The following is a 25,463-nucleotide window of genomic DNA, read 5'->3' on the forward strand; positions in this document are numbered from 1 at the left end:
GAGACAAACTCCTCGAAGTCCCACTAAAGAAAAAGAAAAGGGACTAAAATGAAAACCACTCCGGTTCAGACAGGATACAGCTCAAAGAACTTTATTTGTGAGTAAAGCATGTTACAATGAAGCAAGGACACAGGGCCTGCCCTCCCAGCCTGTGTCCTGTCTGTGGCTAGACTTCATGTTGATACAAAGTTAAACTACAAAAGTGAATTAAAGTCATTGCATATGGATAGAGGCGGGTCAAAGGAAGAGAGTCCGTTAACGCAGGAGGGTGGTGATGGGGGGCGGACACACAACAAACTGGCACACAAGCAGCTCGCTCTCCTTAGCTCCAAGTGGACGTCAGCGCCATGCAGCCGGCCTCGGTCCTGCGTGGGTGTGCAGTTTTAGGGACCTGAGCCCACGTCCAGCTCCAGGTCCACCGCGGCCCTCCCGCCAACCCAGGGGCCTGTCTGGGACGGGCAGGCTGGCACCAGCAGCTCCCGGAAAGCAGGCGCCCTTGAGGAGCCCACGTGGCCACCTCCCGCTGTCACCAAGCAGCTCCCCGCTGCTTCCGGGGGGCAGGGGGGAGTGAGGGGAGTGGGGGTGAGCAAAGGCAAGTAGGCTCCATGAGTGACGGCTCGGGACCAGCGGGGCCCCCCGAGCCGACGTCGCCTGGAGCTCGGGCTGAGTTGGGGTCAGAGCAGACCTCTGTTTTACTCCTGCCCAAACAGGTGAAGGGTGCTCCGAGGCAGCCCACAAACTGCAGCCAAAGCCACCGTTCATTTCACACAATGAAGGGTTGCCAATGTGCTGAAGAGAACGCTAGAAAAGACCTCCCTTACTGAGGCCCCTCCTTCTGGCAGGACTGCAGAGACCGGTAAGATGGAGCCGGGATCCGGAGTGGCCGGGCGATCGGGTAGACCATGCACAGTTGCCAGGGTGTACAGGCCAGTCTGCTGCGGGTGCTCAGGCCGCCTCTCCGAGGCCACCACGGTGCCCTGGCTGCTGGCAGGCACAGGAGTGTTTGCACAGGACCGAGGCTTTGTGTCTCTGGACAAGTGAGATCGCTGAGCAGATAACGCCAGCAGGAAGCTAGGAGTCTGCATCAGTCACCTGAGACCTTGGGGGGAGGGGAGCAGAGCGTGGGTTACTTATGACAGGAGAGCGAGAGGGCAGGGCCAGAGCCGGCAGGGCCGCTGACTGTGCAGCCAGCGCCTGCCTGAACGCCCAGCGAATGACCCGAGGAGCAGACAGATGGGCAGAGGTGGACACAGGACGAAGCCTCCCGGCCCAAGGCGGAGGCCTGGCGCCAGGGGAGGCCGGAGGGCAGTGAGCTCTGGCCTCCGGGGGCCAGTCGGCGGGAGCTCTGGCTGGGTGAGGGGGCCGGTCAGCGGGAGCTCTGCTGGGTGAGGGGGCCGGTCAGCGGGAGCTCTGCTGGGTGAGGGGGCCGGTCAGCGGGAGCTCTGCTGGGTGAGGGGGTCGGTCAGCGGGAGCTCTGGCGGGGTGAGGGGGCCGGTCAGCGGGAGCTCTGCTGGGTGAGGGGGCCGGTCAGCGGGAGCTCTGCTGGGTGAGGGGGCCGGTCAGCGGGAGCTCTGCTGGGTGAGGGGGCCGGTCGGCGGGAGCTCTGGCTGGGTGAGGGGGCCGGTCAGCGGGAGCTCTGCTGGGTGAGGGGGCCGGTCGGCGGGAGCTCTGGCTGGGTGAGGGGGCCGGTCAGCGGGAGCTCTGCTGGGTGAGGGGGCCGGTCGGCGGGAGCTCTGCTGGGTGAGGGGGCCGGTCAGCGGGCACTCTACTGGTGGAGGGGCTTGCATTCCATGCACAGGAAGACACGGACGCGGTGCGGGACGGGCGTGTGGGCCTCAGCAGTCGCTCTTCTTCTTGGCCTTCTTCAGGAAGGAGGGGGTGCGGAACTTCTTCTTCTTCTTGGACGGGGACTTGCCCGGAGACCCGTCACTGCCTGGGTCTGCGGCAGCCCCCTCGGCAGCCGGGGAGGGGGCTTCCTCCGCCGCGGGGGCCGGGGCCGGCTCGGGACTGGCAGCCGTGGAGGACCTGGGGGGGCTGGGGGGGCCCTGGGCTTCGCCAAGCCCCCCTTCCTCCTCCTTGTCCAGGGTCGGGAAGCCAAGCGCTTCGGAAGGCTCATCGGGGGACAGGTCAGGGAGAGTGGGCTTGAAGGTGGCAGCATCGCTGTCGTCTCTGAAAACAGCATCCTGCAGGTCTGGTGGGCGGTAGGAGAGAGGGGTTAAAGGGCACCGCCCAGGCCGCAGAGAGGGACCTCAAGGCGGGCAGCAGCCCGCACAGAAACGGCCACTGTAAAGACGCCGGGACTTCCACCAGGACGCGGATAAGGAGCGTTAAGTCTCTAGGTCAAGGCTGGTGTAGACCATCTTCGGGGGAGGGGACTCAGCTCCCTCTCCTGGAAGCACGCCATGCGAGCAGGGCAACTTCCAGCGCACTGACCTCCTGACACCCTTGAGACGAGGTTTGCTCTAGACCCCGCAGGCACCGCAGTGGCCCTGAACTTAAGCCTACATTTGGGTCCACACACCTGGTTCCCCCACGGAGGAGCCGTGGGAAACACGGCAGCCCCAGGATGCACAAGTAACTTCTCAACTGCTGCCACATCAGCACAGACACGAAGCCTGGTTAGAGGAGGACGTGGCCCATCAGGCAGGGGAGGGCGACAAGCGAGCCCTCTGACAACGGGAACGGAAACAAGCACAAACGGACTTGTCTTCGAGGGCCTGAGGGCTGGGCTGCCGGAAGAGGCTCATCGCCAGGTTGGAGTGGGGAGACCAGGCGTGCAGACTTTCTAGGAACAGCCTACGACAGGGGTCCTCAAACTTTTTAAAGTGGGGGCCAGATCACGGTCCCTCAGAGAGCTGGAGGGCAGGACTATATGAACTACTAATTCCTACTGTAACACCTCGGCTGCGCTCACTGCCCAAAAAACCTGGCGGGCCGGATCAGACTCCTCTGCGGGCCGCATGTGGCCCGCGGGCCGTAGTTTGAAGACCCCTGGCCTACGACGTGACAGCGACTGGCAGGTTAGGAGCACCAAGCCTGTTCCTACGTCAACAGTCAGCTGCACCTCGGGAGGAGACTGGAGGGGAGCCGAGTCAGGTGACAGATACTGAGGGCAGGGCCCTGGGAGATGCCTGCCCGGGATCACTGGGCCGGGGCAGGGGAGGTGAAGCAGTCTGTAAAGCATGCAGAGGTGGCCTGTGGGGGCCAAGCGGAACCTTTATCATTGGACCGAATGGCCCACTAAAACACAGCACCACCCTGGCTGGTCCGGTTCAGTGGACAGAGCATTGGCCTGCAGACTGAAGGGTCCTGGATTTGATTCCGGTCAAGAGCACATGCCCGGGTTGCAGGCTCAATCCCCAGGAGGCAGGAGGCAGGAGGCAGGAGGCAGCCGATCCATGATTCTCACTCACCACTGATGTTTCTGTCTCTCCCTCTCCCTTCCTCTCTGAAATCAATAAAAATATATATATATTTTAAAAATAGCCCAAATGTCGCTCTTCTGCCCCTGACGTTAAGCTTAAGCACATGGGACCGCAGGTGGCAACCCCACCTGTCTGAGCCTCGTCTAGACTGTCCGCCCTCCTGGCACTCACGAGACCCAGAGCTCTGAGCACCGCTGTGGGCCCTTAGGAGCCCGAGAGCAGGCTGCCCACTGCCGCTCCAGTGGCCGAACCCGTTCCCAGGCCACTGCCCGAATGAAGGACTGGGACCGGGGGAGTTAGGGGAGGAGGGAAGGGGGAGAGACAATGTTTTTATTTTGAGTAAACAGAAAACAGAACGCAATAAGCAACGAAGAAGCAGAATGAGCCAAGCGCAGGAACCGCAGTACTTACTATGGTAACAGGTACTCTTTAGCACATCCTCCTGCTCGCCACGCAGCCACAGGAAGAGAAAAGCACAGGGAGAGAGTCTACGCATTCAGTCACAGCACCAGGTACAGAGGAGAATGGCCGAGCCATTCTTGTGGACACAGTGGGGTGGAAGGTGCGGCACAGGCTCCCGACAGACATGGGAAGCATGATGTATGAGACCGAGGGACAGACAGCAGGCCACACGCCACAGACACGCGGTGAGTGGTCTGAGAGGCAGACGGAGGCCAGCGCTCTCCATGGGCTGGTAACACGGCAGTCAAATGACATCCTGGAGCTCAGACACCACAGAGGACGTTTCGGAGGTGGAATCGAGCACAGGAAGGTTCGGGAAGTGTGCAAAGTGGGCCACACTGACATCGTAAGTGAAGCGGGTTCCACCCCTGAAGGCCGTCCCCCCGTGACGTCTCACTGACAAACGTGTTTGCCGCAGGTCCCCAGGACAAGGCCCAACGGGGCGGAAGAGGCCGGGCCCAGAAGCACCCAGCACGTGCTGTGCTGGTTCCACGCAAGGGCACACGTCCTCACCCCTGTCCGCTGCCACGCCGTCCACTGGACAGACACGCAGCCCACTCTCCCCACCCCACCGCGGGCACCCATCCACAGTGCTGTGTGCCCTCCCGCACTGGGGCAGCCCAGGCCTCACCTTCCTCCAGCTTGACGGGGGAGCAGGGGGCAGCCAGGGGCTCTGGAGGGCCGTCTTTCTGCTCTCTAGTCTCATCCAGACTCTCTGCAGGCGAGCAGAAGGGGAGAGGGCGTGGTAAGGGGCCGCCAGGAGCCTGCACCTGCGCCCTCACAGGTGAGTCGGACCTACTCCCTCTGGCACTCCCTGAGCGAGGAGGGAGGAGTGTGCCCTGAGGAGCACTCTGCCCTTGGCCGAAGGCCTGGAGGACAGAGGCGCTCACCTGCGGGCCTGCCCACGCAGAACCTGCCCTGTGCCGGCCTCCCCGACACTCACCGGGGGGGCCCCTGTGCTTGCGCTCCACCTCCCGGCGGTACTCCTCCAGCTCGCGGTCCGTGAGCGTGTTGAAGGGGTTGGGGCCGGTGGTGCTCACGATGACGTGGGGCTGGTACTCCTTCTCAATAATGGCCTTGGAGGCCGTCACCAGCTCTCCCTGCGGACAGAAGGAGGCTGGGTCTGCAGGAGCCCTGCCCGGACTCTTCCTCCTCCCAGGCCAGGCCGCAGGCAGGGTGGGGCAGGGCACAGAGGCAGCCCTGAGGGTGAGGCTGAGCTGCAGCCTTCAGGGGCAGAAGACAGAGAAACACAATGTTGATGCAGCAACGGAGTAACTGAAACAGGAGAGAGGAATCCTAGGAAGCCCTCAGGATTCAGAAGCAAAGGCAGCGAAGTGCAGACGGAGCGCAAAGAGCACCTCGAGGACTAGCCCAGGTCCTCACTGGCAGGCGGGAAGAGGGGGCTTGTAAGTCAATGCCCTCCCCACATGTCAGAAAATGTCGCAGATTACAACACTCAGGTCAGGCATGAGAGACCTGCTTCCATGCTAAGAGCACAGGGAAGTTCTGTTCTTCTGACACTGAGAGTAAGAACCCCTCTCCCCCGAAAAGAAAGACAATGTCCCCAAGCACCAGTGTTTGGGGGATTTGGAAAACAGAACCTGTACACGAGGAAAGAAAGCAAAGCCCTGTGGAGCACCGAGGTGGCACACAGACCAGCCCCATCTGCCAGGAGGAGGCGGGCAGGTCCGGAGGGCGGGAGCCAGGCGGGCTGAGTGTGGCACCACCCCCGTCCCCTCGCGCGGCACAGCTCTGTGCCAGCGCAGCCTGGTCGGCCCCAGTGCTCTGATGTTCACCTTGGAGAGAGTTAACGAACTCATGCACATGCCCAGCGCTTAATGAGTGCCTCCGAAAGTAACGGAAACCGGAGAACCCAAATCGTCCTCATGCTGCCGGACCACCTGCTGCTCCTCTGCCGGGGCGAGCATCGGAGGCAGTCAGCGTCCCAGCAGTGGGCCCTGGACACACAGCCAGGCCGAGGCGGGGAATCTGGGTTCGGAGCACCTGGAGCACTCCCTGACTGACCACAACGTGACACAGGCCCCAGGGACAGAAGGGAAGGGCTTGCTGGAGTCAGCAGCCTGTCACCAACTTGTCATCAGATTCAGGATAACCTGGCAGTCAGCTAGCCCTCTTTCTGAGCGGCCTGACCCAAGCCTGCAGGCTTGTTCTTCAGAGCAGCCCTGCCTGGCCAGGACAGGGACTCGCATCCTGCTCTGCGCTCGGACCCTTGGCCCGAGACACACCCTCTCCTGTCCGCAGGCCCATTTAACACCCGCCAAGGCCCACAGAGCACTGACTCTAATCTCCGCAGCCTGGCCACGCCTGTCCTCCCGTAGCCTGCCAGTGAAACGGGGAGGTGGCATGAGCTCTGAGGAACCCTTTCCTTCATTCCAGTCAAAGGTTCACAATCAGCAAAGGGACAAAATACCAAGAACTGCCACCGAGATGCCCTTCCTGCCCAGGCCCCTGGCCCTCAAGGGGCCGCACCACTGGTTCCTGGCCCCGGCAGGGCTCCCTCCTCAGAAGGGCCAGCGGCGTGAGGGAAAGAGCGATGCCCGAGCTGCAGAGTCAAACAGGCCCTGTGGGGAGCGAGCCGGGCTGAGAAGGCAGGGGTGCAGGAAGGGGCAGCTCCTCCAGCAGCCCATGTGGAGGCTCGTGCTGCACTCCTCCCGTCTGCCCCCCCCCCCCCCCCCCCCGCACAGACCCGGGGCTCTAAGCACACAGATGCCTGTTCCTCCTGGCCCTGGGCTGAGGCATCAGGTTTGTTTGTTTTTTTGTTTGTTTGTTTGTTTTTAATATATTTTATTGATTTTGTACAGAGAGGGAGAGAGATAGTTAGAAACATCAATGAGAGAGTCATCGATCAGCTGCCTCTTGCACACCCCCTACTGGGGATATGCCTGCAACCAAGGTACATGCCCTTGACCGAATCGAACTCAGGACCTTTCAGTCCCCAACAGACGCTCAGTGCTGAGTGGCTTTCTCTGCTGATTCGGCAAGGCTTCAGGTTTTCATCTGAAAAATCTACAGATCTGAATTTATGTTCCTTTTTTTGTTTGTTAATCTTCACCCAAGGATACTTTTTTCCAAGAGCTTTCAGAGAGAGAGTGGAAAAAAGGAAGGAAAGGAGGAAGGGAAGGAGGGAGGGAGGGTAGGAGGGAGGGAGGAAGGGAAGGAGAGAGAGAGAGAGAGAGAGAGAGAGAGAGAGAGAGAGAGAGAGAGAGAGACATTGATGTGAGAGAGATCGATTGGTTGGCTCCCACAGGTGCCCTGACCAAGCAGAGGATCGAACCTGCAGCCCAGGGAATTGAACCCACAAGCGGAGGCAGATGCTCCAACTCCTGAGCCCCGGGCCAGGGCTAAATGTCCGCCTGAGCGCTGGGCCTGCACACCCTGGGTGCTTACCACCAATGCACTCAGGTGCGGCAGAACAGAAGTCTGGCTGCACACCTGACGCAGCAGGACGGTGCTAAGTGCAAATCTTCCCGCCCACCTCTAGACTCAGTTCACTGGGAATCAATCCAGGGCAGAGTGACTGCCGCCACCTCCGGCATGCACATGCTGAGTCAGGAGAGCCCTGGCTGGGCTTCCTGTCCCTTTGGGCGCTGGAGCACGGGGTAGGGCTGGTGATCACTGCCCCCTCTCCTGCCAGAAGACCAAGGAGAGGTGGAAGCCAAAGGAAAGTCCTTCCTTCCAGAAAAGCCCCACCTCCCACTGTCCAAGCTCCTGTGCCTCAGGCGCTCCATGGAGAAGCGAGTCCCTCCACGCCTGCCTCCGGGAAAGGGGCTGTCAGGGCGCTGACCCACGGGCCCTTCACCTGCTCAAGAGGGTCAGCCTGCCGGTGAGCAGCGCCAGCTCTGAGCACTGTGTCTGTGCTCTGTGGTCCACACACAAAAACTGGCAACCACCCATCAGGGACATCAGAGGAGTCAAAGCATATGCTCGCCATCAAAACGAAATATGCTCCGTCATGGGAAAAAGACCAAGGGTGCAACGTGAGCACCCGGAAGAGGGTGGCGGGGAGAACAGAAGCGGACGGGAACCTGCACGGGACACCTCCTCACTGGGCTCAGTGCCGAGTGGCTTTCTCTGCTGATCCTGCCTGGACACGGCGCTCCCAGGTCTAGTCTGGCGCCCAGACTCGCAGAGGACGTGGGCTGGTCAGGAAGCCCACGCCCACAGCCAACGGAGGGGCCCTGGCTACCCTCCATGAAGCCTCCTCGGGGAACTGTGACGCACACCCAGGTCTGAGCACCGCTGGGCAGAGCCACCAGAACTGTGGCGGATGGGGAGGTGCCAGAGCAGCAGCTAACACCGCGGGCCAGTGTGCCCTCCAGCAGGCAGCCCTAAGGACACAGACAGGAACCACTAATGCAATCCCATGCCAGAGCTGGTCCAAATGTGCTCTGCTCAATAAGCTGCCAGGCTCAAGGACTCACACCTACACACACTGAGATAAAAAGCTGAGAAACAAAGATCGCCCGGCTGGAAGCATGAGAAACAAGCCACGGCCAGAGGCCACCTCCCCCATGGCTACGAGGCTCCTCCAAGAACGGTCGCTGGAAGTACATGGTAAGGACAAGGGAAAACAGGACCCACTGGAACAATACATAAATATGCAAAATACTGCCATTAGTCAGGGTGCCAGACAGGAACAAGGAGCCTGGTGCCAGCCTCCTGCTCCGGCTCCTGGGCGTGGTGAGGACACCTGCACTCCCTGGGGGGGGGACACAGGCCCCTGGGGCCTCACCTGCGGTGCCCTCTGCCCTCGGCACCTCACAGCTCAGAGCAGGCGAGCCTCCCCCGGCACGTGACGCGGGGGACTTCCCACTCCTGAGCACCCGAGGTTCGCAGGTACAGGAGGATTGTCATTTGGGGTTTCAAATTCTCACAGCTCGTTCCTGCCTTTGCAACATTAAAAAAGTTGTCTTTATTTTGACTTAAAAAAACCTCGACATTTCATCAACAAGGGCTAGCAATGTCGCTTTCACCCCTGAAATGTCGCTTTCTCCCGCACCCAGTGCACGTTCCTATGTTCCCGGTCACCGCTGAGCAGGCAAGGGAGCAGGTGGCCCGGCAGCCCCCGGCACTAAGAGTCACATGCAGAACCTCAGAAGGGCACCGGCAGAGCCAGCCAGGGCTCTCCCTGCAGCCCGGGCAGGGCGGCACCTCCGTACTCTCACGAAGAGCTAGAGCCCGTGTGGCTCCGGGTGCGGCTCCGTCGTGACCGGCGACAAGGCCAGCAGGAGCAGGCGGGCGGGCAGGCAGGCAGGGGCAGCGCGTGCCGCAGGTGACTAGGGGCAGGAGTACCTTTCTAAAAGGGAGAGACTTAGCTGGACTAAAGGTCTGCTCTGTGAGCTCGAGCCCTTCGATTGTCTCCGTGCAGTCAGACAGGGGTGCGTCCTGCAACAGTAAACCGAGTCAGCAGAGCCCCGGCCCGGCCTGGCCGACCAACCGGGCGCACAGGATGGCGCGGCTGAGAGCATGCAGCAGACAGCGACGTCGCCAGGAAGGTGGCGGAGGTGGCGCCGCCGTGAGCAAGCCCAGTCCCCAGGACCAGGACCACCTGACCTGTCAGAGAGGCGGTGACAGTCACCTGCCCTGCAGGCCGTGCACGGTGTCAGAGTTAACTACAGACCGATGCCCGTCCAGGGGCCCCGAGGGGCTGTCCTTTAGAGAAATGCGGTCTCCATGGGCCACGGACAGGCACCAAGCAGCGCTCTGCTGCACACAGCAACGTGGACGAGAATAAGCCCGCCAAGCCCGGAGCCCAGCACTTCAGTGTGCAGCACTCAGACCGGGCGTGTTGGTCCCCAGGCACCGTGCCACCCACAAGGCATGCACTGAGCGCTGGGGGGGCACGCCCCGGGCATGCTGGTGTCCGGCCCACAACTCAGGGAGAGTGGCTGTGATTCCAACCACAAAGCGTTCTCACCGAGACTGGAAAGAACCACAGAGAATTCCCAGTGCTCACCTGGACGAGGCTCCTGTCCATCACCACACCGCACAGCACCTGCGACTGGGGGCCGGCCGTCTTAATGTCCTGCAGGTTCTGCTCTCGGATCTGAGGAGGCAACAAGGAGGAACACGTCACACATGCCCATGCCTCCCCGCTCAGGACTGCCTGAGACCGTCCCCTCTGGGACGTGGGCAAGCACGCACTCACTCGCGGGGCACACTCCCTTCCTGTCCCTCTTACCAGACACCATGAGCAGTCCCCAATGAAGGCTCTGCAGCCTGCAGCCCTGCCTGCCACTCCCAGGCCACAGGTGCAAAGCACACGCGTACAGTGGGGCTGCAGCCGCGTCACAGGGCAGCAGCAGACCTCAACCTGACTCGCTCTGCCTGCAGCAGCCAGCACCCGCCCGCCCACAGCAGCAGCCGCCCGCCCACGGTACGCACCTTGTTCCTCATCTCCTGCACCTCCTTCGGGTTTGTGTTCAATGGAACAAACAGGTTAGGGACGGCAGAGGTGGAGGTTCTATGTCCATCCTCTTTAGTCCACTGTAACATTAAGAAGAGTGAAAATGTCAGAACTGGGACGGCAGCAGGTGACACCAAAGCACCCAATCTGTCAACTGATCTCACATCTGGTCATGCACTGAGCATCACAGAGGATGAACCAATGACCGCATCCTGTGCCGCCGCAGCGGCTGGAGGGGGCAGGGGGCATGTCCAGACAGAAACCCGGAATGGCGGAAGCCAGAGTCGTGACTGACCGGCCAGAGCCATTGAGAAAGCCCCGCTGAAATGTAGGGTCTGACTGGACTGACGGCAGAGCTGAGCCCCTGACTCCCCAGACTAGCCAGCGGGACCCTTCGGAGCCCATTGGTTCACCGCTCTGAGCACCGTCACCCAAAGCCAGCGGGAAGCATGAGATGACAGGTCATGGAAAGCAATGTGACGTGCTACCCAGAGGGAGGGAAGACTCGGCATTGGAAGGCAAGAGTGGGCATCACCAAAGGTTTGCATTACAATAAACTACGGCGTCAGAATGCACTGTGCGCGCAGCTATTTCAACCCAGGAACCTCGCTGCATGAACGCGTATGCACCTGCTGGAGATCTGGTGATGTCGCATATTTTATGTAACGTCACGCTCTGAGTGTTACAAAAATACCCACGGGAGCCAGAAGCGCGTGACCCTTCCCAGCAGGCCGTCTTAGGTGGGGGCACTCTGCCAGCACCCCGCGCCTTCCCTTGGTTTTTTGAATTTCCAATCAGTGTGACCGTTTTTTATCACCTTGTCATTGTGAGGAGGCGGCGGCGCTGAGAGTTAACGCAAGCCCTCCTTCCAGAGCAAACGCTATTGTTTTCAGGGGTTTCCAAGAGGCATTAAGAGAGCCGTAACCGTAAGACCGGGAAAGCAACGAGCGGTGCTGAGCCACTGCGGGAGCGCGATGGGCGTGCGCTGGGCGTACTCACTGACGGCATCTTCGCTTAGCCCACTCCGGCCTTCCGTTAAAGACACCGCCACACATGAGACGGCGCTCAGGAGCTTGGCACTATCACTGTGAGTGAGCATACCCACCTGGGCCAGGCACCGTGTGTCAATCCAGAGCAAGAAACACATCGCGAGCTGCCCAGGCCTCCCTCCACGCCACACTAACACGGGACTCACTGACACGTTCTCACTCTGAGAGCACATGGAGCTCAAAGCTGCTGCCACCCCCCCTCCCCCGGGAAACGCAGCACGCTGCGGCTCGTGTACTGACAGCAGCGGAGTCGTTCGGGCCCACTCCCCGTAACAAGCAACATCAGTAAGAACGAACACAGGCCACGAGAAAAGGAAAAAGGGAGAGAGGGGCAGAGGGGAGGGGGCCAGGGGTGGAAGAGCGGAGGCCGGGCTCGGCGCTGGGCCTCTGCCGGCGTGGACGACACGTGGGCTCCGGGCACAGAGGCGCTCACCACTGTGCGTCAGGACACGCCAGCCACCTGGAGGACAGCACTCCGACACGTCTACAAAGTAAGAGCGTTATGAGGGAGGAAGCCGTGTGCTGCCTGGGTGCCATCTCTCCGGCACTGCAGACAGCGTGCGGCGGTGCCACTTCCGTGTGCTCGCAGGCTCCACCGCGGAGCCCGGCTGCCGGGCCGGGTGAGGGCCGTGAAGACCGTCTCCAGAGGGTCCGAGTGCTGGCACCTCGAGGGCGGCTCCGGGCCGGTGAACACGGCGTGAAGCACGCTGGCAGCAGCCCTCTGTCGCTGTGCCCGCGGCGGCCTGCGCTGCACTGGGGCCATGCCGCCCCGGCAGGAGTCAGCGGACTCTCCGCGACGGCGGTCTACTCACATGCACAGTCCATGCAGGAGGCGGCTGCTGGGCGCGCTCGGAGGCTTTGGGACAGAGCGGGAGCTAACCAGGGAGGGCGGCCGGCCAAGAGCAGGCCGGGCCCGAGGAGAAACTGCTTAAGAAAGCACTGGAAGTGAAAGAGCAGGGAGTGACTCACTGAGCCACCAGTCACAGCACTGAGCGCCAGGCTGTGACCGCACTGCCTTTGGGCATGAAGCAGGAGGATCCTGAGGACAGTGAGCTCGCTGGGTTTGGGTTAATGCATGTTAGTCGGACCTTCGCTACGTACGCACTAGGTGAAGCGAAATCACTGGAGAGGGACAGCATCTTAAGCAGTTTCGAGCGGACAGTAGTACTGGTGTTACGGCTGATGCCTCGAGATGTGGGTTCAGACACAGGCTAAGGGCAGGAGCCCGTAATCGGGGTCAGAGGGCTGGTTCCCAAAGCCTCCGAAGCCCAGCAGCCCCACTTGCTCTACATCATCTAACTAGAACAGTAAGGTAGGCACAGACCAAGCAGTTGGTAATACAGCTTGGCACGCAGACACCGGACGAGAGAGACTGCAGCAAGGGTTTCACGTGATCGTGTGTAATGTTCGTCCACACCTTAGTCTTCGACTTGGGGCTGCTTCCGTTCTGCCCTTCCTCAGAGGCATCGTCACCCCGGCCAGAGTTCAGCCATCTTGTCTTCTCTCGTTGCTGCTTCTGAAAACTGTGTCTGAGAGGAGAGCAAGTGCCCGAATCGCCGTCACTAGCAAAGGAGTAGCCGGTGACGCTAGCGGGAACCTCCACGTCGCTGTATTTCTTGGACTTCTCTCGCAGGGCCGGGTAGCGGTAAGGGTAGCCAGTCCTGTAGCCCTGGAGGCCAAAAAGGATAGACGGTCAGTACTCCCGTCTCAGCACAGCCCTCTTCAGGGGACGCTGTGGACAGACAGACACCTCAGAGGCTGCATGCAGGCGCCTATGTCTCAACAACCAACCCCCAAATACAAGCCCAACTGAAACGCGAACACGCTCACCAAAACCAAGGCCCTGAGGCCACCGCAGCACCAGTGATTCCAGCCCCACGGAACCCACCGGAAGTCCGTCAGGGTGGGAGGCGTGCTCACCACGGACTGGGAGGGACTGAGAGCAGACTGGAGCGGCACGAGACGAACGCTCTGCCCCAGGTGAGCCTGAGGTGGTGTCGAGGGCGACACCCAGTGGGAAAGGGGGCGCCGCCTGACCCCATTTACCAGGCTGGGTGGTGTCACCCTTGGACGGGTAAGTGCCTCACAGGGGACGGGCAAGTACATTGGTTGCGGGCACATCCCTGGTGGGGGGTGTGCAGGAGGCAGCTGATCGATGATTCTCTTTCATCAATGTTTCTATCTATCCCTCTCCCTTCCTCTCTGTAAAAAATCAATAAAATATATTTTTTAGCAGAAACCGGTTTGGCTCAGTGGTAGAGCATCGGTCTGGCGCTAGTTTTTGATTGGATGTTGGTTCCACTCAGTTTTTCAAACTAATAAGCTGATACTTGCATAGGTGCACTCTCCTGTTTACTGTATTTCCACACAAAATCTAAAGTTACTTGCTGTTGGTGACAACACAGCTTGTACTAATCACCCTGCCTAATATTTTTGCCTTTGAAGTGTCGGGTTAGATACCGTGACAAACTCAGGGAGACCAAAAGGCTCCTCATGACAACTGGTTCTGGCAAGATTGCTCATTAGACGTTCAATTCACACCCAGACTCCGCCTCACAGCCATTCACTGCTGTGAAAAGTGCCCCTTAACTCGCCCCTGGGCAGGACCAGCCTTTTCCTGGCCCCACAGGCAGCACCCCGAGGCCAGGGTGGCATCAGCCTCCTGTCCCACTAGCTCGGTGATACGCCATTGCCCCACCGCCTGAAGGGCCCTCCTTGCCGGACTGGGATGGGCCTGTGACTGGCTTCTCACCAGTGGGGACAGGATGCATCAGGTGAGTGTGGCGCCCATCCCGAGTGTCTGTACATTTCGATCTGAGAAAGCTGCCATGGCCACTGCAGACTGAGAGCCACCGCCCGAGAGCCTGGCAGTGGGGCCTCCCCCCGCTGAGCCTGCCCAGAGCCCAGCCTAGCTGACGCCCTGACTGCTGGCAGCCTGTGGGCTCAGCTGCCCCTGCACTGTGGACCCACAGCCTCGCATCTGGACAGTCCTTCCCGCCGTTTCACGGGAACCAGAGCAAGGGGCCAGCGAGGCGTGCAGGGCTGGTCAGAGCGGGCCCGCGCCGCTGGCCGCCACGCCAGAAACGTGCACGTCCTCTCAGGGCAGGGCCTCCCTCTCCTCTGGGTGCTCCATCCCGTGCAAAGTCAGAGACGGACTAGAGGCATGCCCGCCCCGCTCTCTCCAGTGCTGCTGCGGCCTCGCTGGGATGCCCACCTCTGCCCAGCTCGGCCTGCCGACGTGTTCCTACCTGTCCTTGGAGGTCATTTCCAAGTGCCGCCTTCTACCTACAGCGTTCCCCTTATGTGTGATGTGAAAAGGATGAAGGCCCTCACTGAGACCCGCACACCAGCAGACCACATCCTGCCGTGTCCGCGCAGAAGCCCTCTCACGCCAGAGCCCCCCACATTGTGTCTGGGCTCGGGCCCCGCAGTCAGGACGAGGCACACAGAGCATCAGTAACTGGCCTCCAAACAGCTACCAGGGGTCTTCAAACTACGGCCCGCGGAGGAGTCTGATCCGGCCCGCCAGGTTTTTTGGGCAGTGAGCGCAGCCGAGGTTTTACAGTAGGAATTAGTAGTTCATATAGTCCGGCCCTCCAGCTCTCTGAGGGACCGTGATCTGGCCCCCACTTTAAAAAGTTTGAGGACCCCTGAGCTAGACCTTCCTGGTAACTCAAACAACAAACCCCTAGCCGACTGCGTTAGAAGGCCCTGGAAAGCGGAGTGTGGGCGAAGGTGCTGAGCGCCCTTCGCCCCGGAGTTAGGTACCAGCAGCCTGCGGCAGAGCAGGCCGTGTCCGTGCTGTCCCTGTCCCCACGGAGCCCAAACAAGGTCATCTTAGGAAACACGGACAGACCAGACAGCGCTGCGGGGATGTTTCAGGAGCCAGCGCGCGGACCCTGCCTGGGAGAGCGCCGCCCAGCACCAGCTCCCTGTGCCCGGCCCAGCACTGTGCTCTGGAGGAGCCTCGCCACCAGTGGCACACCCTCTTACCAGGTTGTCAAGCATCCGCATGAGGGCTTCGAACTCCTGCTCCCCGATCAGCCACTTGGGCGGCGCGGTGCTCTCCCCTGCCGGGGCCCCCGGGGAGCGGGACTTGGCTTTGTATTTTCCCGGATCCAGGAGGACTAAGTTGTCTGGCCCTCCTGAACTGGCCAGAGTTCGGACCTTTTCAAAACAAGCAAACGTTACGGTCTGAGCTCCTTACTGAGAGCACAGATGACTGTGAGAAATCACGTACACGGAAATGTCAAATCCCTAAGTGTAAGAATGAGAAATGCAGAATGGACAGTGACAGGCTAATCACAAGGTTACGTTCAGCCCTGGCCGGGTAGCTCTGTTGGTTAGAGCATCACCTTGATACACCAAGGTGGTGGGTTCTATCCCCAGTCAGGGCACATACAAGAATCAGCCAATGAATACATAAATAAGTGGAACAAGTCCATCTCTCTTTCTCTCTCTTGTTCTCTTGCTCTCTCTCAATCAATATTTTAAATGAATAAATAAACCCATAATGAATGTTTTAAAAATAAGGTTATTTTCAGAAGTTTTTCTTTAGCCTGAAAAAAATACTGGGTTTTTTTCTCTCCACATACTTGGAGGAGAAATGTCAAATAAAGTACTTTTCAGGAGCCTACGAAGCAGAATGGGGAAGCACGGCTGCACAGACGCCAGTGAGGACAAACTGGGGGCTGGCAGCACTTGCCACCGAGTGGCGCAAATGGCACTTACAGCCGTGAGACTGTGGCAAGCTTCGAGCTCTCTGCGCCTGTTTTTTTGAAAGGAATGCCATGAGGGTCAAATGAATGTCGTGCAATAACGTATATCAGGCAAGCACCTCATACAGGGGTCGGCACACACTGTATCCATAGTACTCCGTAAGTTAAAAAAACACACACCACCATCTGGAAAACTAAACCAGTGACATGGCATTTGCCCTGTTCTATTTCCAAACCCAGGAGCCCAGAGGAGGCAGAGGCTGCTTAGGACTCCTCCTGTGAGCCAGCACCCGCGGTTCTGGAAGCCTGCCAAGCCCGATCAAGCGCCGATGGCACGCAGCACCGACCTGGATCTCACATGCAACCACGAGGTTGTGGATGTAGTAGAAGGCCTCCTCGACGCTCTCGCCGACCGACACCAGCCCGTGGTTCCGGAGGATGAGGACCTGAGGGAACACGAGAGCCGTGGAGGGAAGGGCACCGAGGCTTTCCCCTCCTCCTCCCTCCACCGTGGAAACGCCAGCTCACGTGCCTACTGACCTTGCTTTTAGGACCCAAATTTTTCTGGATTAAAATCTTCTCCTCTTCATCAACCAAAATCCCATGATAATCATGGTAAGCCACTTCTCCGAGGGAGAGGGCCTCCGGGGAGATGGGTAGGAGCCCACATTTCATGGCGGAGACCTGGAGAGCAAGCAGGCACAGTGAGAAAGCCCTGGCTGGCTGAGGACAGGGTCCATTCTCTCCTTGAAGAAATGAAAAAGGAACAGAGCTAACTTTGTTCTCTTCTCAGAAATAAACGAGCCCATGAGCTTACAAACGTACTCTGGGTCTGAGTGCAATGCACAGTTAGGAAGGCAGGGCTCACTGAGCGGGGAGAGCCAAGGAAGTCCCCCTCCTCCTGGACCTCCACACTGAGGCCAGCGCTCTGGGAGCTCAGACTGAGTGACAAGGGGAGCCCCGGGCCCTGGGACAGGATCGGCCTCCTCTGGGCGCACCAGAGAGCACGGCAGCTCTACGGCTGTGTGTGCAGGTTAGACTGCAGGTGGGACCGAAACACCTGATAATCAGATAAGAGCAAATTTGTAAAAGTTTAGGATAATTATACTGTACAATTTCTTTACATTTATTTAGGTAAAAAAACAAAAACAAACAAAACAAAACAAAAAAGAAAAAAACCTTAACCTTGCAGGTGTGGCTCAGTGGTTGAATATCAACCTATGAACCAGGAAGTTGCTGTTCCATTCCTGGTCAGCACACGGCTGGGTTGTGGACTCAATGCCCAGCAGGGGGCATGCAGGAGGCAGCTGATCAATGATTCTCTCTCATCATTGATGTTTCTCTCCCACTCCCTTCCTCTCTAAAATCAATTTTTAAAAAATGTAAAAAAGATAATTCCACAAAAAAGGCAATATAATATTTAATTCCTTTCACAGTATCAGCTTTAAAAAACTTCCTTACCTACAAGAAGAAATTTCCTTACAAAGTAAACTTTTGATAGTTTTTGAAACAAATTACATGGTAGTTGCTTATAGCTATATTCTCAAAGGTACTTCTCTAATGGTTCTTGGGTTTTAAGAAAAAATTACATCCTTCAGAGAATGATATATTTAATAAAACTGATGTTGACATCAAGTACCACTTATTCAAAGTAAAATAAAGCAGATCACTCACTCACTTAAACAAACCACCATGCATGACATTCAAACATCAAGAGATTAAAAATCAAGCCCTAGCCAGTTTGGCTCAGCATTGGCCCTCGGACTGAAGGTCCCAGGTTCGATTCTGGTCAAAGGCATGTACCTCAGTTGCAGGCTGGATCCTCCTCCGTCGAGGGGAAGGAGGGGGGAGGAAGGGGTGTGCGGGAAGCAACCAATCAATGTTTCTCTCTGTGTGTCTCTCCCTCTCCCTTCCACTCTCTAAAAATCAATGGAAAAATATCCTCAGGTGAAGATGAGCGAAAATAAAAAATAAATTTTAAAAGGATATTAAAATTCAGCATTATTGAGTCAATTAGATCACCTATTATACAAGCAAGGCCATGAAGTCACTAAAGTATGAGGTGGTGATAAAAAGCCAATTCCAGACAGTGTTCCGTTTCCACAGGGCTGTCCACGCTCCTCTTCAATCTGAGGGGTCTGGGCTGTGCCTGGGTGGGCCGGGCACCCAGCGGGACACAGCCGGGTGACGGGCTGGGCAGGCCCCGGGAGGGCTGTGGGCGTGAGGGCCTGCTCTCCACAGCGGGCACTACGATGCCCTCCTGCCCCAACTGCCGCCTTCCGACTTCCCCAGTCAGGATGCCGCCCGGGGCGGGGGCTCCTCCCCGACAGCCCATCAGCACCCTCCAGGCCCTCGAGTCCCACTAGCCCCTCCTGAGCCCACAGCACCCTACTTACCACCCCTCCTGCCTCCCCTCTCTCAAACAAAGGCTCTAAGTGTACTGCTGTCACCCTGCACTTCCCCGTGTTCCACACTGAAATCTGCCTCCACTGTCACCACGCTCTAATTTTCTAATGAAAAATTAATGGGCATTTTCAGACTCATGAGTTTTTCAGTATATGGACCCCTTAAAAGAGAAAAAGCATTTTAAAAAAGTCAAACTAGTGAGTAAAAAGTTTTTAATCCAATGAAGTTAGGCCTAAGGACTTATTTGCAACAAGAGGCACTCCCGGGGCAATGTGCAGAGCTCTCACTGAACAGCTTCCAAAGGGCAGCGGCAGCGTGGCCACTCACCGCGGCCCCTGCGGGCGTGTGAATGTGGACCACACACTTCACGTCTGGCCGCGCGGCGTAGATGGCGGAGTGCAGCGTGAAGCCAGCTTGATTGACGCCTAGATTAGTGCTGCCCCGGTCTACGACATCTCCCTGCAGATTGATTTTCACCTGAAAATAAGAAAACAAAAGTTATCAATGTCAAAGGACTCCAAATTACCCTAACTAAAATCATTTAAACCGAAAGTTAGTGTTTAGAACCACTTAGAGGTTCTCTATGGCTCACAGGATTAGAAGGGTTAGGGTTTAATTAAGTGCTGTGACCTACACAGTCAAGATGCCCACCAGGGAAGGACAGTCTTACCAAACTGGATGCAGTCACTTCACTGTAGAGAAGCCCAAACGGTACAATGAGGAACTGTTCCTGCTCGGAGCTCACTCTGGTCTGTGGGGACATGACTGAGTTAGAGCAAAATTCAACAGAAATGATTGGTTCTCTTTGAGGCCACAAACTCTCAGGCTTGTCGAACATCTATACAACACAGAGCCTCTATGCAGTCACGGGTCACGGATAGGAAGTGCATCTTGGTCACCATGATAACCAGCCAATGGCATGCACAGAGACAGCCACTCCTCGGGAACATGACAATGAGAACTAAAGCTTACTTTTTAAAAGTCTAACAGACCTGTTTTTAGAACTCAGAACCGGTAGGACAAGGAGCAATTACAAAACCACCAGCAGAGAGTGCTTCCGACTGCCTGATCGCGTTCAGAGCCTCTGCTGGGGAACATCCCCTCAGGTGGATGCTAATAGCCGAGCCGCTTCCCACCTACTGTTGGACTCCACAAGGGTTTCAGTTTTGCCCACCTGGCGTGGCTCAGTGGATAGAGCATCGGCCTGTGAACTGACGTCACAGGTTTGATTCCGGTCAAGAAGAGCACATACCTCAGCTGCAGGCTCCTCCCCAGCCCAGACCCTGGTCAAGGCACGTACAAGAGACAACCAATCCATGTGTTTCTCTCACATTGATATTTCTCTGTCTTTCCCTCTCCCTTCCGCTCTCTAGTGGGAAAATCTTATAACATACAATTTTCTGAGTCTGACGCAGAGAGAAAGTGCTAAATACAGATGCAGAGCAAAGATAGGAAGAGAACATTTCTTCACTTTTCGGTCCGGGTGGACTAGCGCCGGCTTTCCTACATGTCCCCACACGACGAATGCCACTTCTGTGTACGGAACAAACCCTAATGTCACACATCTTAAGGTCACTCTCTGGAAGTCAGTATCTCTGGCAAAGATAGCCATCCCACCAGAAGCACAGTGCACTGGCCACAAAGGTAGGCTCCAGACCACGTTGGAGCTGAGCCAAGACGAATGAAGGGATGGAAAAACCCTGCCCTCAGCCAACCGCCACCAAGAGAGGAAACCCAGCCCGCATGCCAATTGGGCCACCCTGTCTCCTGACACCAACTTCTTTAAATCCAATGCGATCTTAACACAGATCTCATTCAGACAATCTAACCCTCTAACACCTGTTAGCATTTCTCAGTCTCTTTAGCAGAAAACCCCATGGTACTTGTTCAAAGAAAGGGCACAATGACCTGTTAGCACCTTTGGTTACAATGATAAACACTGCTAATAGTTCTTTTCTGTTAAGTGTCTATATGATGACACCTAGATTGTAACAAAAAAGGATGCCATAAATAATTTAAAAACACAAACTTTTCTCTCAATTTAACTTTTACTCAGTATTTAGCCCCAAAGTCCCAAATAATTAAGGAGGGGGCAAATGAAGCAATCAACCTTATTTACATAATAGCACTCATTATAGGACTAGTGGCAAACATTTTTTAACTTCCAAAGAACAAGACGATGTTATTAAAGCCAACGATCCCATTTCCTATCACAGCTGTAACATTTCATGGAACTAACTTCCAGGCAACCATTTCACATTACATCTCTATACCGATGCCAGCCCCTTCCTCACAGGCACAGGAGCAGAGCTGGCAGCTGTGGCGGGCTAACTGGACCCACTGACCAAACATCAAAAGGCCCGTGGAGTTCTGTGGGAGGCCTGGCTGGGACAGACCAGTTCAGCCAGGTGTTTCCTGCAGTGCTGCATCCAAGAGGACACATGTGTCTACTGGTGCCCAGCAGTTCTTGCTCCTGGGCACACACAGCACAAGACACCAGGGACTCCTCAAGGAGCTGATACAGACCGAGGCAGGTGTGGATGAACATAAATGTACAGAATGGCTGAGGTCACTGCTACGGGGAGAAATGAAGAGGATGAGGTGGGGTGGCATTCTACAAACATGACAGTGTGGACACAACAGGGTCAGGTTGCCGGAAACCAATACCAGCATGTAATAATTACAAGAGTTCCACCAAACGGTTGGTGAAGCTTGGGCAGCTCAACAAGGGTGAGCCACATATGTAGTTTACCTGTTGGGAACGGGTAACTGGCACTTCCCCCAAAGCTGAATAGGATAATTGTTAACTGCCAGACAACTCATGGCATTTTATTGCCTCCTGTTGGCCAAACACCTGAACAGCTGTAGGCTATTCCCCAAACTGACAATATCCTTTGATACCCTACCCTTTAAAAAAAAAAAAAGACTTTTTTAAAATGCCACGGGATGCGGGACAAATTGTTAAAAAGCGGGACGTCTGGTCACCTTACCCAATGCCTTTCAAAATTATCTTTCATTCTTGGATTCCTTCTTAATCATCTACACATTAGCCCCTTTCTGCAGAACGCTGAACCCTTTGTAACGCTGGGAAAAGAACCCCGACATTAGGTTGGCATTTTGAGTTCACTTTAGTGGCCACAGGGAGAAGAGACAGGAGGGTATTTGGTATCTCTGGCAAAGACCCATAACCCGTCCCAGCAGCACAGTGCACTGGTGACAAAGGTGGGCTCCAGACCAGCACCTCCAAGATTTAGCGTTCCTCAGATTCCAGACTGGAGCTGAACTAAACACCACAGATTGAGTCCACAAGTAAAAACATCTCCGCGCGCGTGTGGAGTGTGAAGAAAAGGGCAAAACCATCTGAATGGCTGCTAGCACTGTTGCTCAGGGAGAGAAGAGTATTGGCAGAGTTACAACTCCTCTTTAGCCATCTGTGTAAGGAACACTTGTTACTATAAGCAGGAACTATATAAATAATTTAAAATATCCAATTAAAAATAAATGAAAAAACAAAGATTGACAGGTTTAAAAGTCAAAGGAAGAAAACAAGTCGAAGAGGCTACCTCCACAAAAGAAAAAAGCAAACAAACACCTGACAGTTCATTAGGAATCGGAGGCAAGAGGGAATGGGATTGCAAGGCCTGAAGTCTGGGTATGGGGGGGGATACTGAGCGGTGGTCAGGAGTAGAAATGGGTTCACACATCGGTAAGGAGTCCCCATTTTCTCTATGACACCAAAGGGTCACCTGCTGGCTGAAGGAGGTCAGGAATTTCAGAGTAAAAGAGCAGGAAATCTGAGGGAGCCTGTGAGAGATGGCTACCTACAGCAGCCAGGCAGCGGGAGGTCCCCTGGAGACCAGGGTTGCAAATGCATGGAGTCGGCCAGTGGCTCTGCTGTGAGGCTCTCTGCAGGCAGATCTGGCTGCTCGGGTCCAGGGAGGTAGAGGGCGGTGCTGACAAAGTGTGCCTGAAATGAGGACCGTGCATTTCAGCTGGACAGCACAGGGAGTGAACACGGCAGACTGACCGGCTGAGAAGGAAAGATCCAGAGGCAGGGCAGGTTTCCTTCAGTGATGGAACCCCAGAGTGAGGACAATAAATGTTTACAGCAGACGCCGAGAAAATACTGAGTGTAAGAATGAACTGAAGAAAATAAAGGTCCTGATAATATTGGAAAACGGCTAAAACTAGAGTAGCTAAAGAAGTAAAATAAGAGATGGAAAGAAAATAGCTTCATTCTTAGGTTTTTAGGCATAAAAAGATCTTTAAAACTGCCTGTATTTGGAAAACACTCATTTTTTACAGAGAAGAAGGGAGAGGGATAGAGAGCCAGAAACATCGATGAGAGAGAAACATTAACCAGCTGCCTCCTGTACACCCCCTACCAGGAATGTGCCCACAACCAATGTACATGCCTCCGACCGGAATCGAACCAGGGACCCCTCAGTCCGCAGACTGACGCTCTATTCACTGAGCTAAACAGGCTCCGGCTAAACACTCATTTATTAAGTTAGCATGCAAGAAAGGAGTTCTAAAGAACTACTGTTCTCATAATTTTTAATTCAAACTGGCAGGTTCTCAGATTGTTAGACTCTGCAGTCAGGAATCAGAAGGAAGCTCTTCCAAGCTTTACTTCAGCTCAGTGGCTCCCCCTTCTAAACAGAAGAGGCAGGTGGGACCAGACACACGCCAGTCCATTTATCACTCAGTTACTGTCTCACCCAATACTCACTGTGATGTGATTGTAGATAAGCTGAGACCACCCGAAGAGGTCTGCCAGTCTGTAGAATGCTGCCAATTTGCAACGCAGTAGCTTCTCCCCTTTGTCATAGGCAATAGAATCAGATCCTCTCAGGTCGTTCACAGGAGTCACCATACCAAGACCTGAAATAAAGAAACACAAAGCACAAAGGTTTAGTGTGTCTTACCGAAAGTAAATCAAATAGTAACAGTTCTGAGATATTCCTCTTCCATACTACACATAAAGTCAGTCTTAAAAACAATTTCATAAAGACCATATTCTCCAACATTACTATAATTAAGTTGAAATCAATTAACAAAAAGGCAGCAAAATAGGTAGGATGCAATAAAGCAAAGCTCAGAAGGAAAGTTACAATATTAAACATTTATTTTTTAAGAAGTTTTTTTTTTTAAAATAATCTAGGTTTTTACCTTATGAAACTAGAAAGAGTAAATTAAATCCAAGATTAAAAGATAATAGGAATAATAAAAGTAAAAGCGGATCTCAAACAGAAAAATAATAGAGAAAATCATTTAGTCTTGAGATTAAAAATGAAACCCTATATAATAAAGAGTTAATATACAAATGGACCCTCACACCCTCACAGGATGGCTGCCTACAACCAGGCCGGCAGGTGGGTTAGTGAGGGACCACCAAACAACTGAACAAGCAGGCTGCATGGGGCGACCAGGCCAGCAGGGAGCAGTTGGGGATGACCAGGCAAGCAGGTGGGGGCAGTTAGGGGCAACCAGGCCGGAAAGGGGGGGGCAGTAAGAGGTCACCAGGCTGGCGGGGGGGGGGGGGGGGGGGGGGGCAGTTAAGGGCAACAGGCCGAAGCCGGTTTGGCTCAGTGGTAGAGCGTCGGTCTGCGGACTGAAAGGTCCCAGGTTCAATTCCGGGCAAGGGCATGTACATTGGTTGCAGGCACATCCCCGGTAGGGAGTGTGCAAGAGGAAGCTGGTCGATGTTTCTCTCTCATCGATGTTTCTAGCTCTCTATCTCTCTCCCCTTCCTCTCTGTAAAAAAACAATAAAATATATTAAAAAAAAAAAAAAAAAAAAAAAGGGCAACTAGGCCAGCAGATTGGGCGGGGGGGGGTGCAGTTGGGGGCAACCAGGTCAGTGGGGGGGAGGGGGGCAGTTAGGCTGGCAGGGGGCAGTGAGGGGCAACTAAGACGGCAGGGAGGATAAGTTGGGGGCAACCAGGCCAGCGGGGGGGTGGGGAGACAGGCGCGACCAGGTTGGCGGGGGGAGGGGAGGCAGTAAGGGGTGACCAGGCCAGCGGGGTGGGGAGTAGTTAGGAGTAACCAGGCCAGCAGGAGAGCCAGTTAGGGGTGACCAGGTTGGCGGCGGGTGGGGGGGGCGTAGTAAGGGGTGACCAAGGCAGGCAGGCAGGTGAGCGATTAGGAGCCAGCGGTTCAGGATTGTTAAAGGGATGTCCCAGATTGGAGAGGGTGCAGTCTGGGCTGAGGGACCCTCCCACCCCAGCACCATGCATGAATTTCGTGCACTGGGCCTCTAGTAAAATAATGAAAACAAAATAAAATATGCCTCCAGACTCACCAACAAAACACAGCATGCTATAAATTACCAGCGTGGAGAAGCGGAGAGGGGCCGTCCTACAGACCTTTCAGACATTGAAAGAGTAAAGGCCCTGGTCGGTGTGGCTCAGCTGGGTTGCCGGCTGATTTCCAATCAGGACACATGCCTGGGTTTCAGGCTCAATCTCCGCAGGGTGTGTAGGAGGCAGCCGATTGATGTTTTTCTCTCCTCAATGTTTCTCTCTCTTTCCCTCTCCCTTCCTCTTTCTAAAATCAAAAACATTAAAAAAAAAAAAAAGATAAAGGGGTAATATGAATAACTAAGATAAAGGGGCAATATGAATAACTATGCCAGCAAATTTTTTAACTTAGATAAAATAAAATAGACAAATTGCTAAGAGACACAAGCCACCAAAGCTCACTCCATGAGAAACAGATATTCTGAGTAGCCCTATTTCCAGGCCCAAATGCCTTCACTGTGAATTCTATCACACGTGTAAGAAATAATAATACCAGTTCCACACACACTCTCCCAGAGCCCTTTCCAACTGATTCTGCAGGCCCAGCTTTACCTTCACCAACCACACACAGACATGACGTTACAAAAAAGGACAGACCAGTATTTCTCATGAACACAGACTAAAAATTACTTAATAAAAGTTTAGCAAATAACCCAGCAATACATGGAAAGAACA

General features: G+C 55.5%; 1 protein-coding gene across 6 annotated transcripts in view; it reads right to left on the bottom strand.

Moving 5' to 3' along the window:
• Positions 1 to 75: 75 nt before the first annotated feature.
• The window catches only part of ADD1 (adducin 1), a 69,786-nt gene continuing 44,398 nt past the window's right edge, over positions 76 to 25,463 (bottom strand). The window contains exons 4-17 of one of the 6 annotated variants that reach the window (XM_084906454.1): positions 23,220 to 23,371; positions 19,158 to 19,238; positions 18,815 to 18,964; positions 16,622 to 16,765; positions 16,429 to 16,527; positions 15,357 to 15,530; positions 12,688 to 13,032; positions 10,293 to 10,394; positions 9,865 to 9,954; positions 9,201 to 9,293; positions 4,831 to 4,987; positions 4,519 to 4,602; positions 3,837 to 3,867; positions 2,051 to 2,191 (exon numbers count right to left, since the gene is read on the bottom strand). In XM_084906454.1, the coding sequence (XP_084762580.1) occupies position 2,191; positions 3,837 to 3,867; positions 4,519 to 4,602; positions 4,831 to 4,987; positions 9,201 to 9,293; positions 9,865 to 9,954; positions 10,293 to 10,394; positions 12,688 to 13,032; positions 15,357 to 15,530; positions 16,429 to 16,527; positions 16,622 to 16,765; positions 18,815 to 18,964; positions 19,158 to 19,238; positions 23,220 to 23,371 (1,703 nt within the window). In that variant the 3' untranslated portion in view covers positions 2,051 to 2,190. Of the gene's footprint in view, positions 2,192 to 3,836; positions 3,868 to 4,518; positions 4,607 to 4,830; positions 4,988 to 9,200; positions 9,294 to 9,864; positions 9,955 to 10,292; positions 10,395 to 12,687; positions 13,033 to 15,356; positions 15,531 to 16,428; positions 16,528 to 16,621; positions 16,766 to 18,814; positions 18,965 to 19,157; positions 19,239 to 23,219; positions 23,372 to 25,463 lie in introns of all 6 variants that reach the window. The other 5 variants (XM_084906450.1, XM_084906449.1, XM_084906451.1 and 2 more) reach the window with 5 other exon arrangements.

The sequence above is a fragment of the Pipistrellus hanaki genome, assembly GCF_964339955.1.
Source record: "Pipistrellus hanaki genome assembly, chromosome: 1".
Taxonomy (NCBI): domain Eukaryota; kingdom Metazoa; phylum Chordata; class Mammalia; order Chiroptera; family Vespertilionidae; genus Pipistrellus; species Pipistrellus hanaki.